The sequence below is a fragment of the Capricornis sumatraensis genome, chromosome 10 (assembly GCF_032405125.1).
Source record: "Capricornis sumatraensis isolate serow.1 chromosome 10, serow.2, whole genome shotgun sequence".
In the NCBI taxonomy this organism is placed as follows: domain Eukaryota; kingdom Metazoa; phylum Chordata; class Mammalia; order Artiodactyla; family Bovidae; genus Capricornis; species Capricornis sumatraensis.
This window is the reverse complement of record NC_091078.1, coordinates 93419809-93436587: the sequence shown is the minus strand read 5'-3', so window position 1 is coordinate 93436587 and position 16779 is coordinate 93419809. Positions and strand designations below refer to the sequence as shown.

At 44.2% G+C, this 16779-nt stretch overlaps 1 protein-coding gene across 2 annotated transcripts in view; it reads right to left on the bottom strand.

The window, feature by feature from the left end:
- RFT1 (RFT1 homolog) overlaps nucleotides 1-16779 on the bottom strand; it is a 38344-nt gene that overhangs the window by 9898 nt on the left and 11667 nt on the right. Inside the window, exons 6-10 of one of the 2 annotated variants that reach the window (XM_068982415.1) lie at nucleotides 16602-16739; nucleotides 9790-9868; nucleotides 5260-5310; nucleotides 4238-4368; nucleotides 2989-3133 (exon numbers count right to left, since the gene is read on the bottom strand). In XM_068982415.1, coding sequence (XP_068838516.1) covers nucleotides 2989-3133; nucleotides 4238-4368; nucleotides 5260-5310; nucleotides 9790-9868; nucleotides 16602-16739 — 544 coding nt within the window. The remainder of the gene's footprint in view (nucleotides 1-2988; nucleotides 3134-4237; nucleotides 4369-5259; nucleotides 5311-9789; nucleotides 9869-16601; nucleotides 16740-16779) is intronic. The other variant, XM_068982416.1, reaches the window with a different exon arrangement.

Genomic DNA, 16779 nt, shown 5'->3' with positions numbered 1-16779 from the left:
GATTGGAATTGGGGAACTTGCAGATGGAACCTTAAACTCTGGGTTGAGCTGAGTGGTAGTATGGGTTGAATTGTATTGCCCCCAAAAGTAATGTGATGGGAAAGAATCTGCCTGCAATGCAGGAGACCTGGATTCAATCCCTGGGTTGGGAAGATTCCCCCCTGGAGAAAGGCATGGCAACCCACTTCAGCATACTTGCCTGGAGAATCCCCATGGACAGAGGGGTTGGTGGCCTACAGTCCATGGAGTCGCAAAGAGTCAGATGCAACTGAGTGATTAACACTTTCAAAAAAGTAATGTGAAGTCCTAATCACCAGTAATTTAAGAGTATGGTCTATTTGGAAAGAGCATCTTTATAATAAGTTAAAATGAGGTCATCAGAGTGGGCCCTAATCCATTATGACTGGTGTCCTTATGAGAAGCAGAAGTTTGGGCACAGAGATAGTCACAGAGGGAAGATGATGTGAAGACACACAGGGAGAAGACAGCCATGTGATGGGGGTAATGTATTTCCTAGCCAAAGACTGCCAGCCAACACCAGCAGCTGGGAGAGGTGAGGAAGGAGGCCTCCTCTAGAGCTGCCACAGCGAGCAGAGCTCTGCTGGCTCCCGGATGTCAGACTTCTGCAGAACAGTGAGACAATCAATTTCTGTTCTTACAAGCCACTTAGTTCATGACACACTGTGATCCCAGCCCTAGGAAACTAATATTAGGGGCCTGAGAAGAAAAAAAAGATTTTTAAAAAGTGAAAGAGGGGACACTGCTTTGGGAAAGCAAGTGTTCTCCTTACTGGCTGCAAATAATAAGCTCTTCTTTCTCCAAAAAAAAAAAAAAAGTAAAAGAAAGGGCAAGAAAGAAGCACCTAAGAGATGAATGTGAGAAGTCTCAGGGAAGTTCATTGAATGTTTGTATTTTCCTTTAGGATGGAAAAGCCAGATATGAGGAAAACGTCTGATCAAAGTCTCAGACCACTTCCACAGCCCCTAATTACACACAGGGCTGAGCCCAAGTACTGCAAAGCAAACCCTCAGTGCGCCACTACAGTCTGCCTGTGCTGCGGCCAAGTCCCACTGTAGGAAAGCAGCATGGAGGTCTCTAAGGGAGCCGCTGCAGGTCTGGTCACAGGGGAGCCCACTTCACGGGCAGGGACAAAAGCAACATGCAACTGGGGCAACTGAGGATAGCAGCGTTGCAAGTTCCACTTTCAAAACTCAGTGGCTGGGCTGAGCCATGGAAAGTTCCTCATTCTTTTCTGATTCAGTAAGACTTTCTGGAGAAAGGCAATGTTTTGTGAATATTTAAGGGAACAAAAAAAAGGCTGTGGCGAGGAGTATCGGGGCGGAGAGCAGCAGTGTTAATAACTTTGGCACAGGAAAGGCATTTGAATTTGTAGCACTAGTCCGGAAAGTCGAGAAGAGGGCAAGGAGAAGAGGGGTGGTGTGGAGACAGGGAAGGAAAGCCAGCAGGCACCCTGGGGAGACACACTCACCCTCCCAGAAGGCACACACAGCTGGAAATTTGGTCAAAATGAGAGGGAGCGGTGATGAGGAGACAGATGCTGGAAGACCTTGCTGGGGCAGGGATGCTGATGGAGGCCTGGGCCAGGCACGAGACAAGGGTCCGAAAGATGCTGCAGTGACTACAGCAAACCATACATCCTTTCCAGAGACTAAGGAACCAGACCATTCTCAAGATGCTTCTCTCTCTCTGAAGATGAGATCAAGAGAATATCTTATTGAGTCTAAAATGATTAATGACTTTGACATAAAACATCAGAGACATAATTCATTACCTTCATTTATCAAGTAACAATGACCCTTTTAGCTGACAAATCTATCATCAGTGCTCAAGACTGGCACCAGCATCTCACTTGAGTAAAAGGACCACACAATGACAATGGTTTGTTGATGTATCTTCAATGATTAATGAGTTAGGCAAGTGAATACTACGTAGATGGGACAGCCCTTTCCTTGTGGCACTGTCCTGTGGCTGCATTACAAAGGCTGCTCCTTGGTGATTACCTTTCCAGAGGGGCAGAGCTGCTGTGAAATAGCCTGTCCTGCTCTCTGTGCACTGACTTGCTAATGGCTTCCTATAGCTGCCTGACCCAGGGCACTACAAACTACATCACTGGTTTCACAGCAGCTGTTTGTCCAAACCTAATGACCTTTGTTCTTGGGTAGAAACTCGGCCCTTCTTCTCCTAATACTAAATGTTTGGGGCCATTATAGTGGAGACAAAAGCATGCCAGTGATCTTGCAGAATGGCATCTGAAAGGGCCCTATCCATTCGAGACAGGGCATTAGAAAAAAGTCTTCAAGGATCTTGTCTAGTGATGTGAGGAATTAAAAACATCTTTGCTCAACCCAAGAGGAAACACTGTAAGTGGATTGCTAGTCCGTGACCCAGTGCATCTCGAAACTGGTAAAGTCCCCAGGGCCCAGCGATGCTGTGAGACACTCAGTGGCCTGGGCACCAGGTGTTTCCAAGTTAGACACACTCGATACTTTTCTGTTTCAAAACCCAAGAGTCACTGGATTAAATATACCATTTTATTTGCTGAGATCAATTTCATTCTCTACAAATGGCTCTGGGTTATCCTTCAGAGGCTTTTATGCATCAGGCCGTGAGATTTATGTGGCACTTACTGTCTTCAGATGTGTTTAGTACCAAGCAGAGACTCATTAGAGCCTGCTCTCTGCCTTCCTCACTTACCCTACAGGGAGCACAGGGAAGCACTTGGCAAAACACATTTGAGGCCTGAAAGGAAAGCTAAGGATTCCTAACAACTTCTCCAAGTGAGGTTGTGGGGACTGATCAACCTGATGCCAGAGCCCCAACTGCACCCTAAGCTGGTGTGACCTCAGGTGCCCCAGCCTCTGGCAATCTTCCCTATACAGACACACATGTCAACCGTATCTGACTTTCATAAGACTCCTCTCCTTCAGTTGGGAAATTAGAACAGATCTGGAAAAAAACTGTGCATACCTGATCCTGAGCTAAGCATGACCCCTCCATAGATGTCCAAAACCAGCTGAGAAAAGGCAAAGCCGAAAACAGTGATGGTCAGGCCGGTCAGCAGGGCCAGCTTTAGCAGGGACTCCAAAACCGCGGCGGCCACAGCAACATCCTCCTGGGGCCGGGGGAGAAGGAAGGAAGTGGGATGAATCATGAGCTGGAGAGAAACCTCCCATGTGGCTTTCTCCCTTCCCTGTTTCATGGATCACTCTTTCAACTGCTGAGAACCATAGCTGCTTTTCTACAGCCTGGGTTTGTTTCTACTCAATTAACAAATGGAGGAAAAAAGACAAAGTGTGCCTCCTTAAGAAAGCAGGGGAGGGTTAGTTTTTAACTTGTTTAGGATAAATTGTCTCAAATGTTGCCTAGGAAACACCTTCCCCTCTGACATTTATTCTTCAAGTGACGAGTTTTTACAGCACTAGCTAGCTTTGTCCGTGTGCTTCTCCTGACAAACAAGTCCAAATTCTGATGTTTCTGTAATCGACACTGAGAAAACATTCCTAAATCAGACTAAGAACCAGATTGGTTCATTTTGAAAAGATATTATGCATGAACTGTCATCTGCAAAATATATTCTAAGACACATAAGAGGCTAACTAGTTTGCTTTTAATTCTAAGTCAGACATTTTCAATGATTCTAGGAAAAGGGAAGTTTCTACACACAAATACTCCTGGATTAAAATCTCGTCTTTTTTTACTGGCTAGACTATGTAGCTTCTCAGGGTCAGAATGGAACTCTGGGCACATCACAGTCCTTAAGAAGCTAAACAACTGGTGTGGTGAGCGAGACCAGATGGCCCATGTCTTCCTCTCCATGCCCTCAGTTAGCCTTGCCCTGTCTCTGCATCCTTCAGCTCAGCTTTGGTTCTTGAGAATCTGAGGAGGGGGGAGGCAGCCTCATTCTTAAACCTTAGACCATAGGAAGGGGTCTGTGCTGCACTGGGGACAGCTATAGAGTTCTGAGAGGACTGGGACAAAGAAAAGGTCACAGAGGACAAACGGTGAAAAGAAAGGGCTGGTCAGGAGGAAAAGGAGAAGCTGGAAAGAAGTGAGCTCAGGATCTTGCCATCATTCAGAATGTGAGAGGAGAATGAAAACTAGAAGAAAATTTCAGATCAAACAGAGGGAAACAGACAGCTCCTCATTTCTGTCTTGTTGATCCTGTACACACACAGAGAATTCACTTGGAAGATGGGGACATGAAAACCAAGACTACCTGCTTCTGAAGTGTGGCGTCCTTTTCTCTCTCTAGCACCTTAGCAAAGAATATATAAAAACTCTCCTCTATTGGCTGGAAAATTAATCTGGCCACAAGGGAGCCAAGATTATTCACTATATCATACACACCTACAAAACAAAAGAAAAAAAAAGAAATAACAGTCTTATTGGTATTTCTACTTGAATTTTTACAGCACTATTAACATTTTTTTCTAATATAATTTTTTAGATTAAACTTTTTGAGATAATTATAGATCCACATGGAGTTGTAAGAAATAAAAGGGAGAACCATGTACCCTTTACCCAGTTCCCCCCAAATAGTAAAGTCTTGAAAAGCTACAGCAAAAGATCACTGCATAAATTCAGTCAGGATACAGAATATTTGCATCACTAGTACTTTTTTATAAAAGTCATACTGCCAAGTTGATTTTTTTCTATTTTTATTTCCACTACTTAGGGACAGTATTCAAAAATAAATGTGAAAAAATATTAAGACCTATTTAGCCACACACATGGGCCAAATCTTCATGACTATGATGACCTCCCTGTTACTCTGGCACCCTCTGACCCCCAAAATGAGCCCCAGAGCTCTGCAGAAAGCTGGGTAAGGGCAGGGAATCCCAACAGAGAACTTGCTGCCCAAGACACACAGGAGGGAATAGTCAGATATACATTTATAAAGACCTATAATTTTCAATCTTCAGGATTCATTTTTATAATCTTCAGATTTGTTTTTTCATTAAATGTATCAAACTACAGGGGCTTCCCTGGTGGTCCAGTGGTTAAGAATCTGCCTTGTAATGCAAGAGCCTGCGCTCCGCAACAAGAGAAGCCACCCAACTGAGAAGCCTGCACACCACAACCAGGAATAGGCCCCTGCACGCAGCAACAGATCCAGTGCAGCCAAAAATAAATAAATAGATAGATATTTTCAAAAGAATCAAACTACAGAGGCAAATATTAGAAAGTGTTGTGAAGATAGCTCATCTTTAATTAAAACACTACAGAATTTCATCTTACCCTGATCCCCAAAATTTAACACGTTCAAAAATGTCATCACATATCGCTCGCCTGTAAATGGAAAAGCAAAATAATTAGCATTTCAAATACACAGTATTTTCTTGCTTCCTTTTCTCTTGTTGTGTATTGTCTCTTCCAGTTGGTAAATACTGTCAAAGCAGAAAAATTAGACACTTGGTTAATGACATGGTCCTTGTCCTAATGTTGATTTAAAATAATCTCAAAATAATAACAATTTGGAAAGTGCTGGTGGCTTTATTGATTTAAGCAATTAAAAACAACAAAAATCAATAAAACCAGCTTGATACATTTTCTTAAAAGTGTGAAGAGTTATAGGAATGTTAATAATAAAAATGATAATCTCAGGTTTTCAGGGAGGTCAGATAATCTGAGTGTAAATTCTGTGAAATGAAAAGTCCATGATAAACTGCACAGACTCATCAGAAGTTTCCTCTCTGAGTAGAGAAAACTCTGTGGAGGCCAGCAATTCTCAGCAGTCCTAGTTCATGGTTCAAATCTAAGACAGTCTAATGCCTTCAAGGTGAAGACATTAGCCCTGAGCCCTATTCCCCACTTCCATGAATACTCTTATTATCCCTGAATGGGAAACACTGACCGCTATGGAGGAGGAGCACTGAGGAGACCACAGCCCTGAAGGGCCAACTCTCACCTCCTAACCACTTTCTCAAAGAAGAAAGCAGCATTAAGAGACGAGAATGTGATAGTCTCTCAAGTCCCTCTCCCGAGCCTTTCCTCCCTACAATGTCCCATTTTAGGGAGGGTGGTGGCAGGGACCTCTATAGATCCTTCCAAGCATGGACCCCCCAGTATCTCTGCTCTTCTCTAATCCATCCTCATCGCTAACAGTTCCAGCTTTTGCAAATACAGACAGATCTTAAGTCATCTCTTCTTTCACTCCTTTAAATGGTTCCACTGTATTTGCAAAAAGTCCAAGTGCCCTGGTTTTGCATTTGGGACCTTTTATAGACTGACCTTTGCCAACAAAGGTCCGTCTAGTCAAGGCTATGGTTTTTCCAGTGGTCATGTATGGATGTGAGAGTTGGACTGTGAAGAAAGCTGAGCGCCAAAGAATTGATGCTTTTGAACTGTGGTGCTAGAGAAGACTCTTGAGAGTCCCTTGGACTGCAAGGAGATCCAACCAGTCCATTCTAAAGGAAATCAGTCCTGGGTGTTCTTTGGAAGGACTGATGCTAAAGCTGAAACTTCAATTCTTTGGCCACCTCATGCGAAGAGTTGACTCATTGGAAAGACTCTGATGCTGGGAGGGATTGGGGGCAGGAGGAGAAGGGTATGACAGAGGATGAGATGGCTGGATGGCATCACCGACTCAATGGAAATGAGTTTGAGTGAACTCTGGGTGATGGTGATCGACAGGGAGGCCTGGCGTGCTGTGATTCATGGGGTCGCAAAGAGTCAGACACAACTGAGCGACTGAACTGAACTGAACTGAACTGAACTGAAAGCTGTCTTTTCAGCCTCTCTTCACCAGCCTCAGCCCCACCTCCCACCATCACACCATCATCCTCTGCTGCACCCTACATGGAGGTTTTCACTCCTCCAGCTCTTCTGAGTCAGGCTGGGCTGGTGCTCCCAGGCTCAGCTGTTGGTATCCTCACCACCTGCAATGGCTTTTCTGCAGGGATCTCCCTGGGTTCTGGCACAAAAGGCGTCTCCCTCCCACATTCTGTCAGCTCCCTGAGGAACCATGTCTTGGTCATCTCCATGCCCCTGGTTGCCTAGCAGAGGTCCTGGAAATGAGAGCACTCAAGAGATGTCTGGAGAATGAGCTGACATTTTCAAGTACACCCCTGTATCAGAGTTAACCACACAAATGCTTTAGTCTCTGCAGAGGGAATGAGCTCCTTGAAGCCACGTCCTGTTCCTCAGTCATCTGTGTATTCTCAGCACATGACACACAGTGTTCAGGAAATGCGGGGGTAGAAGGTAACAGCATATATATGTGTGCGAGTGTGTATATATACATGGGTATACACACACATACATTTTTGCTACAACAATAAATGATTTAAATTTTTTAGAGCTGTAGCTTTCAGAGAAAAAGAATCTAGGTGTCCTTGTCAGGCCCCTTCCTTATTTCACAGCCATGGAGAGGGAGGCTGTAGGAAGTTCCTAAGGGCCCTTTGCCAGCCAGGCCAGGATGGATCGAACATGAAGCAGGCCCACCTCAGGAGGCTCGAACATGTGGCTGACAACCTGACACTGTACACATGACTAGCCACAGCAGTACAGATAACCAAGTTAGGGCCATTCCTAAATTCATTCAAACTGCCCTTTAAACTTTTGAAAGAAAAAAAAAAGTGCCTTTAAGTAGCTACCCGTCCTCACACTCCCTCCATTGTTTTGCCTGTTCTAACAATAATGTGAACTATCACAATATACAACTTCACTATAGCTACCTTTCTTTACCAAAAAATAATTGCTGTGGACTTCCCTGGTGGTCCAGTGGCTAAGGCTCTGTCCTCCCAAGGCAGGTAGTCTGTGTTTGATCCTTGGTCAGGGAACTAGATCCTACAAGCCACAGCTAAGACCCAGCGCAGACAAATAAATAAATATTTATAAAAACCCAAACCTTGCTGAATACGTATCAACGTTCCAGCCTAGCAGGGTGTCAGGGAGACAGTGGTGAACAGCATGCTCCCTTGCTCTCAAGAGTTTAAGGCATCTTCACTCAGCTCTCTGAAGGTTTCTGACCTTTACTTCCTCTAGAATTCCTGTGAACAGTTTTACTTTTGTGATGGAAATGTTATGGACTCAGGCTAGAAACGGGTGTTCTCAAAGCTGGGGAGCCCTCAGGTACCTCCTGGTTCTATCTTTTAAACCACAAATGAGGGAAGTGAGGCTTAGGGCTTCCCTTTGGAAGTATAATGAAGAAAAGTAACAATGGTGGACAAAAAAAAACAAGATAGTAACAGTGATGTTTGTATTAGAACGCTAGAGTTTTAGGAAATTTTTTCCTATTTTCCAAAATTCTTGTAATGCGATTATATTATTTTTAATAGTTTCTGAAGACATTTGAAAACATGTTCAGTAATAGATACATACACGTACAGACACATGAAATTTATACAGAAAAACTACTACCTTCAGCAGCTTATAGCTGCCTCCAATCTCATTCTTTGAAATAAAGCTGGGTATAAATACATATATATATATATATATATATATAATAAGATGTACTTTCAGCTCCTGGTTTGTCCTCTGCATTAGAGTTCTGTCACTGTTAAACTGGGAAGTCCTTAGAAGTTGGAAGGTTGACCAAACTATTCCACTAGTGAATCTTATTGTTAAAGAAAATATATTTGATTTAACCCCAAATATTATCATGGCAACATGAAAAGAAATACTAGAAGCATTTCATGTTATTTTTTAATACTAATTCTTTGAAATCCAATATGTATTGAGTGCACTTACAGCTCAACTCAATTCCAAATGAGAAAAACTGGGTTCTTAAAAAGGTCACAAGGGGCTTTCCTGGTGGCTCAATGATAAAGAATCTGTCCGCCAACGTGAGAGACACGGGTTCAATGCCTGATCCATGAAGATCCCACATGCTGTGGGGCAACTAAGTCCATGTGCCACAACTACCGAGCCTGTGCTCTAGAGCCTGTGATCCGCAACAAGAGAAGCCACCACAAGAAGTCCATGCGCTGCAACTAGAGAAAAGCCTGAGCAGCAGCGAAGACCCAGGACGGCCAAAAGTAATTAATTTTAAAAGCTATTTTTTTAAAAAAGCTCAGAAAAAGTATATAAAATGTTCAGAAAATAAGATTATAGATAGAAGTGAAGTTGCTCAGTCACGTCCGCCTCTTTGGGACCCCATGGACTGTACCCCACCAGGCTCCTCCATCCATGGAATTTTCCAGGCAAGAGAGACTATAGATAGCTTTCTGTATTTTCTAAACTTTCTGTAATTGATAGAATATTTCTATAACACATTTATTATTACATATAATATATGTAATAATATTACATTATTATTAAGTGGGATTCTGGAATGAGACTCAGATTCAAAGTAAGTTGCCCCTAATTCTTGTAGGACCCTGCAGAAGTAATGTAACTTCACTGATGCTCAGTTTCCTCATCCATAATAAAAAGAACAATATCTTTTTTACAAGGCTGTGGGGAGATTTAAATTAGACAACTGAAGCATCACACTTAATAAATGCTAGTTTTCCTCTCCTTATTTAAAACCCTCCCAGTTCTGAGGGTCCTCTGACCCAGGGGCTCTAGGAAGCAGGTGGTCTGCATCTAGGCAACCAGCATTTCTGTAGAATCCCCTCGCTGATACTTTGTGTGCTTTTGGTTTGGGTTTTGTGTGTTTTTGTTTTTTGGCCATGCCACAAGGCATGTGGGATCTTAGTTTCCTGACCAGGGATCAAACACATGCTCCCTGCATGGAAGCTTGAAGTCTTAACCACTGGACAGCCAGGAAGCTCCCCATCACTGATACTTCAGTTTCCTAACTGCTCAGAGCAACCTTTTACTTACCTTCTGTCAAAATCTGTTTCAGGAAAGACTGTTTGAAAAAACTCCAAGTCAAGTTAGCCTCTTCCCAATTTACAAAAGCCTAGAAAAAACAAAAAAAAATTCTAGGTATTGCAAGTCTAAGAATACAATAAATGTTACACGGGAGGCAAACTCAGTTTGGTCTCTAAATCTCAACTTGGATAGTCCCCACTAATTTTCATTTACTGCTGCTGCTGCTGCTAAGTTGCTTCAGTCGTGTCCGACTCTGTGCGACCCCATAGACAGCAGCTCACCAGGCTCCCCCATTTCCTGGGATTCTCCAGGCAAGAACACTGGAGTGGGTTGCCATTTCCTTCTCCAATGCATGAAAGTGAAAAGTGAAAGTGAAGTCGCTCAGTCGTGTCTGACTTTTAGCGACCCCATGGACTGTAGCCCTCCAGGCTTCTCCATCCATGGGATTTTCCAGGCAAGAGTACTGGAGTGGGGTGCCATTGCCTTCTCCATCACTTACTGCTAAGCACATAGAAAACATCCAACAAATACTGACAAAGAATTTATATTTCTGAATGTGAAGACAAAGGCTCTAGGTGGAAAAGCCTACCTATGGGGCCTGCCCAAGATTCATTCACTGAGACCCCTAAAGAACTGTGATGTCCCCTTGCTGCTGCCCTGGGAGTAAGCTGACCAATGGAACAGACACAGTCACAGTCAACTCTTCCCTTAAAAGATGTCTGAAGCATGCTGAGCTGCAAGACAAACTCTGCTCAATGTACTCCACATCTTAGTGCTCTACTTAGCCAACTTAGCCATTCAGGGTCCTTTCACACAAAGCATACGAATTTGGCTCATATATTTCAAAAGAAAGTAAGGCCTTCCAGATCAGTAAAGCCACAAAGAATTGGTATGACAGAGAAAACAAAACTTCTGATATGCCTCTTCTAAAACTCTCAGGGGAAGCACCCAAACAGCCCATTTCCTAAGGACAAGGAGGATAAGAAAGCAAATGCTTAGGAAGGGCAGAGGTCAACCTGTAAGAGACAGACAGGCAGCCTCGAAGTCAGAGAGCTGATTGGAAAATCTGAAGAAGGGCAGCTAGCTGGACAGGACTTCTTTGTTTCTACTCCCTCCCAATTCCTTCTGGGGCCCCTCGATCATGAAGGCATCCAAGGATTCCAGAATACTCGGTTTAGGTGTTAGGTTCTTAATCTCAAGGTACCTGCATTTTGAAAAGTTCTCATTAACTTAAACTGATGACTTTTCAAAGGAGGGATTTCAGGGGGCTCTTCAGGAGGAAACGGGTGATTCATAAGGGCAAGCCCACTGCATCTCTCCAAATGTCGACTTTAGCTATGGAACCTGTCCCAGTCACATGGGCCCCTGATCTTGGCCCAAAGTCCATCTGTGTAGCAGACATTGTATTTCTGTAGAAATATAATATGTGCCACAATGTAATTTTAAGTTTTCTAGCATCCTACTGTGATGAGTAAAGAAACTGTTAAAATTCACTTTACAATCGTTGATTAAACCCTAAATATTATCATGGCAACATGAAAAGAAATACTAGAAGCATTTCATACTATTTTTTATATTAGTTCTCTGACATCCAGTGCGCATTGAGGGCACTGACAGCTCATCTCAATTCCAAATGTTCTGCAGCCACATGTGGCTGTTGCTTACCATTTACAACAGAGCAAGTTTAGAGCACCCTTTGAAACAAGGGTCATTTCCAGTCCTCAAATCTTCTCACCCCTTGGTTTCAGAACCTTTCTTTCCTATTTGGAAGGTAGTTTTGAATCCTTCCAAACCACACTGACTTCAGTGCATCACTGGACCGGGAGCCAATGCCAGGGTAGCTATAGTCCAGGGGTAAATTTTCCTCATGAGAAGGAAATCAGTCCTGAATATTCATTGGAAGGACTGATGCTAAAGCTGAAACTCCAATACTCTGGCCACCTGATGCGAAGAACTGACTCACTGGAAAAGACCCTGATGCTAGGAAAGATTAAAGGCAAGAGAAGGGGATGAGAGAGGATGAGATGGATGGATGGCATCACCGACTCGATGGGCATAAGTTTAAGCAAGCTCCCAGAGCTGGTGATGGACACGGAAACCTGGTGTGCTGCAGGCCATGGGGTCACAAAGAGTTGGACATGACTAAGCAACTGAACAACTGAACTGAATTAACTGAGAAGGAAATTCCACATTTACTTTTCCCAGAACAGAGTGCCAGACCTCCCTACACCACTAGGGGGCACTGGGGACCACATCATCCTCTGATGACTACACTGATCTTGCCCATAGCTGGCTTCCTGGGAGCCAGGGCACAGCACCTTCTCTCTTTCACACTCTGCCCTCTCCATGCCAGGTGGCCCTCTGGAGGAGTGAGGTGTGTGGACTACAAAGTAGTAACTGTGCTCTTTTCAAAGGAAATGAACAGTTACAGTGTGTCCACAAGGCTTCTGCGAAGCCTACTTGGTTTGGGAGGGTGGCTGAGCCCTTAAAAAAAAAAGTTCTTTAGGAGAGTGCTATCATGACAGTGTATCTGATCTGCAAGCTCATACTTGAGCATTCCTTCCTCCTAATGCCTTCAGCTTAAATGGACCCATGGTTTAGAAGGAATGGCCACACTGCTTACTAACTGCAAAATGCTCATTAATGATAGAGAGGCAGGAAGTTTGAGCAGAGTTTAGGTTTCTACTCAGAGGCATCTGCTAAGTGGTAGAAAAAGAAGTACATTCTTCGGGATTTTACTGTTCTGAATGGATTTGTCACTTGGAAAGGTCAAAAAAGGCCCCTTCCACAAAATCTAGCTGAGCCGGTCTATCCGGCTGTGAATTTCTCTAGAATCCCCTGACCAACAAACCATTTCACTGCCTCCCTGTACTGATGGAGAAACTGAGGTACAGATGGTGAAAGGTGACGGGCAGTACCTCTGGAGAAGGTCTGGAATCACAACTCAGGGCTCACTGTATTTTACTCTAACTCACTCTTCCACTTCCCAAACCCCTTTGACTTACAATGGTCCAACCAGCTGCATCTTTACCACACTGTCAAGAGTCACAGGGGCCACGGTCCTGTCCCCTGCCCTCCATCACCTCCACACCCTACACGGCACTCCTCTCTCTCCGTCTTGCTGCAGGGCTGTTGACTGCCCTGGCTTTGTCCACACTCCCATTTCCACCCACCCTCCACTGTCCTCATCACTTGAAAAGTGACAGATGATTGCCACTGCCTTCTCTTGATCTTAAACCTTTTCTCTCCTCATGGCAGGGTTCAGGTTTTGGAGTTGAGCTCACAGACTAGAACTCAAATAAATTACAGCTCCTGACACTTTTTTTTTTTACTTCACCAAGTGGCTTGCAGGACCTTAGTTCCCCAACCAGGGATCGAACCCATGCCCCCTGCAGTGGAAGCTGAGTCCTACCTACCAGACTGCCAGGGAATTCCCTACAGCTTCTGACTTATGGAGTATGAAGGAAATGGGCAAGATATTTAACTTTGCTAAGCCTCAGCTTTCTCACCTACAACATGGGATAGGAAGTCCTATCTTAGGACTTCAGTGCAAATTCTGTGTGCAGGGACCCCACCTAGGGCACCTGGTACAGTGCTTAACACAGATATCGCTCATGCTAGCTGTGTTAAATTCCTCAGCTTTACCTGAATGCTAGCTGATCTTGCATATTAAATCACTCAGAAGTGTCAAAGAGTACAAAAGATGTAAATGGCAGCCATTATTTGAGGTGTCATTATTTTAAGGCTAAATAAGTATCTTTAAAGAAGATGGAATTCTATAAGAGGAGAAAAGAAATCTCCTAATTTGGTCAAGTTGACAGTAAATGTAATTTGTTTGACCAGTTTTGTACAAAGGAGCCCCCAGGACAGAAGCTGCTCCAGTGAGTCAAGTTAGGCTGGTGTAGGCACCCACTGCATTCAGATTCAGCTCACTTCTTTTCTTTAAAAAAAAAAACAAAACAAAACTTAAATAATGAATTGCTCTACCTGGAGCCTCCCAATCTTGAAGTAAAACAAATAATTACTTTGGGCAATAAGCTAATTCCATTTGGATGAATTCAGAGCATAAAGATTAAACACAGAGACTAAGGTTTTTTCACAGACAGAAGTTAGAAAGAAGTGGGCCCAAAGCCAGCTGTGTGCTTTGGGGTGGATCACCTAACTCCTCTGAATGGGAGACAACAGTATTTACCTCATAGGGTTACTATGAGGTTTAAGGACAGAAGTCCGAGTGCTTAGCCTAGGGCCAGGCACAGAATAAGTATGCTGTTAATGGCAGTTATTACAAATAATTCTTTGACAAAGCTCAAATACTTCCACAGAACTCTTTAAGTCTTTAACAGGGGCCTCAGGGGTCGTGTAGACCAATAATCTCACCTTAAAAGTGAGGACCCTTGGGACTTTCCTGGAGGTCCAGTGGCTAAGACATCATGCTCCCAATGCAGGGGCCCCGGGTTCCACCTCTGGTCAGGGAACTAATTTGCATGCTGTAACTAAGACCTGACACAGTCAAGTAAATACTTCTTTTTTTTAAGTGAGAACTCAGAGATCTGGAGAGAGTCCTGCAGGCTTCAGATGTGTACCTACTGCCTCCCAAATGCACAGGAAGCTCCCTAAGGCTAAGCAGTCGCCTTCCTACGTGTTTGTATCCCAGAGAGCACCCAAGCAGGGGCTGGGCTCTGTCAGGAGGAGTGCTGCCACAGATTGAAGGTACACTCAACGTTCTCATGCTCAGGCCTCTAACAATGTGAGCACAGGTACTTTCGTGACAGGTGGACAGATGAAGCCACTGAACTCTCAGCAGTCAACAGTGTCTGCCTGGCTAGGATGCTCCAGCAGAGCTACTCCAGCTCTGAGCGCAGCAGTGAGGTGCTGGTGACGGTGTGGGCTGTCATTTATGGATGAGCACTCATGCCAGGCCACAGCATTAAGCACCTTACGTGCCCCATCTCATGTGGCTCTCACAACCACCTTAGGAGGGAGGTATTCTTACTTAGTGAAGGACAGGGGAGCCTAGTGTGCTGCAGTCCGTTGGGTCGCTGAGTTGGACACACCTTAGCAACTAAACAACTCATTATGCCCATTTGATATATAAGGAAACTGAAGGTCAGAGTTCTGAGCCCATTACAGGGTTAAGTACACACTTGTCTGACTCTTCCTCTTTTCTCTTTGCCTGTATTAACAGTCCAAAAGCTGCACTTGAAAATACTGCTGGGAACAGGCACTGGCCCAATACGACAAGCTGGCCAGGCTTGGTGTAGGTGGGCCCTAGGGAATACTCGAGGAGAGGAACTTTTCTGTACTCTCAGATGCGCTCTGTGGGCAGGGAGCTCCAGGTAAGAGAAGCGATCTGGAGTCTTGATCCACTAAGCCTACAGATAAGGCACCATGGCATCCAAAAACTGTGATGCTGATTTAGGTGAAAGGTAAGATCAGAATGGAGCGCTCTCTTCTAACAAGAACATACATGGCTTTGTTACATCGTATCTGGTTTTTCTTGAAAAGTTGTACAACAAGATTCCTAACATTCTGAGACTTGAATTCCAAATACTTTATTACATTTTTCAAGTAATCATGGAAGAGCTTTACGGACAAGCCCAGCTGAAGCCTTACCTCAACTCAGTGAACCACCTCCAGCGAATGAACAAGTACGAGAAAAAGGGAAAGTGGATCAGCCCAGACGGAGCAGGTTACAGGGCCACCGCACAGATGCAGTGTGGGAAAACACCGCAGGCGTGACTCCTGGGCTGGAGACTCTGGCTCTGACCCCACAAGAGTCGGGAGATAAAGTCAAATGGACTGAGAGTTGAAGTGTTGAGTAGAAAAAGATTATGCCTCCCTCCCACCCATCAGCCTCTGGAAGCCTCAACTGTCTACCTGGGGAAGCGGATCGCCTGAGAGAGTGGCCTGACACTAGACAAAGGAACCCTGCAGGGGCCTTCGGCTACGTCAGCACCTCCAGACTGCCCGTGCTGGAGGTCAGGCCCCGGGAAAAACCAAGAGACGGCAGCAGAACAGAGAGAGCAGGCATGGAGGGAGAGCCTGTGCTCTGCTGTGAGTCACGCCTATCCGGCTCCGGGCCTCCCTCTGACCCCCACCCCAGGCAAGTATTTAGCTGCTAAGCCTCAGCTCTTCCTCCCTAAAAGAGAGATAACAATGTCAGCCCCAAAGAGTTGCTGTAACCATTAAATACGGTATGTAAATCATCTGGCACAGAGAGTGGCAGAGGGTTTCTCATCTGGAGGCAGTTTTGCACCCCAGGGGAGCATCTGGAGATATTTTCGGTTGTTACAACTGAGGGGTGGTAGTTACTGGTATCTAGTGGGTAAAGATTAAGAACGCCGCTATACATCCTACAATGCAAAGGACAGCCCACACAACAAAAATTATGTGGCCCACCCTGGAGAATGAAATGGCAACCCACTCCAAATCCCAGGGACAGAGGGGCCTGGCGGGCTACAGTCCATGGGGCCACAAGAGTTGGACACGACTTAGCAACTAAACAACAAATATATATATGTGCATATATACATTATGTATCTATAACTGAATCACTGTACCGTACACCTGAAACTAACACATTATAAATTATCTACATTTCAATAAAAGCTTTTTTTAATTAAAAAAAAATCATGCAACACAAATTGTCATTAGTACCAAGATTTAGAAACCTTGGCTGAGCACATAACAGGCACTTCATAAACGTGAGTTATCAAATTATATTTGTTATTGTAACTATAAACAATAAATTGTCATTTCTTTCCCTCAAGGATAACCAGCATCTGTGATTAAAATGATAAGAGACAAAATACATTACTTACTCTACTTTTTGTCATACTGGGTAACAGATCTGTCATGCTGGAGACAGGAAGAGCTTGTTGCTTGGCTGATTCTGGGGAGCCCAATACCTTTGCAAAGTAAATAACATAGCAGAGCACCAGAACTGTAGTATAGAAAAGCTGAAAAAAAGAAAACAGTGGGTTTTAATTATACTGTTTT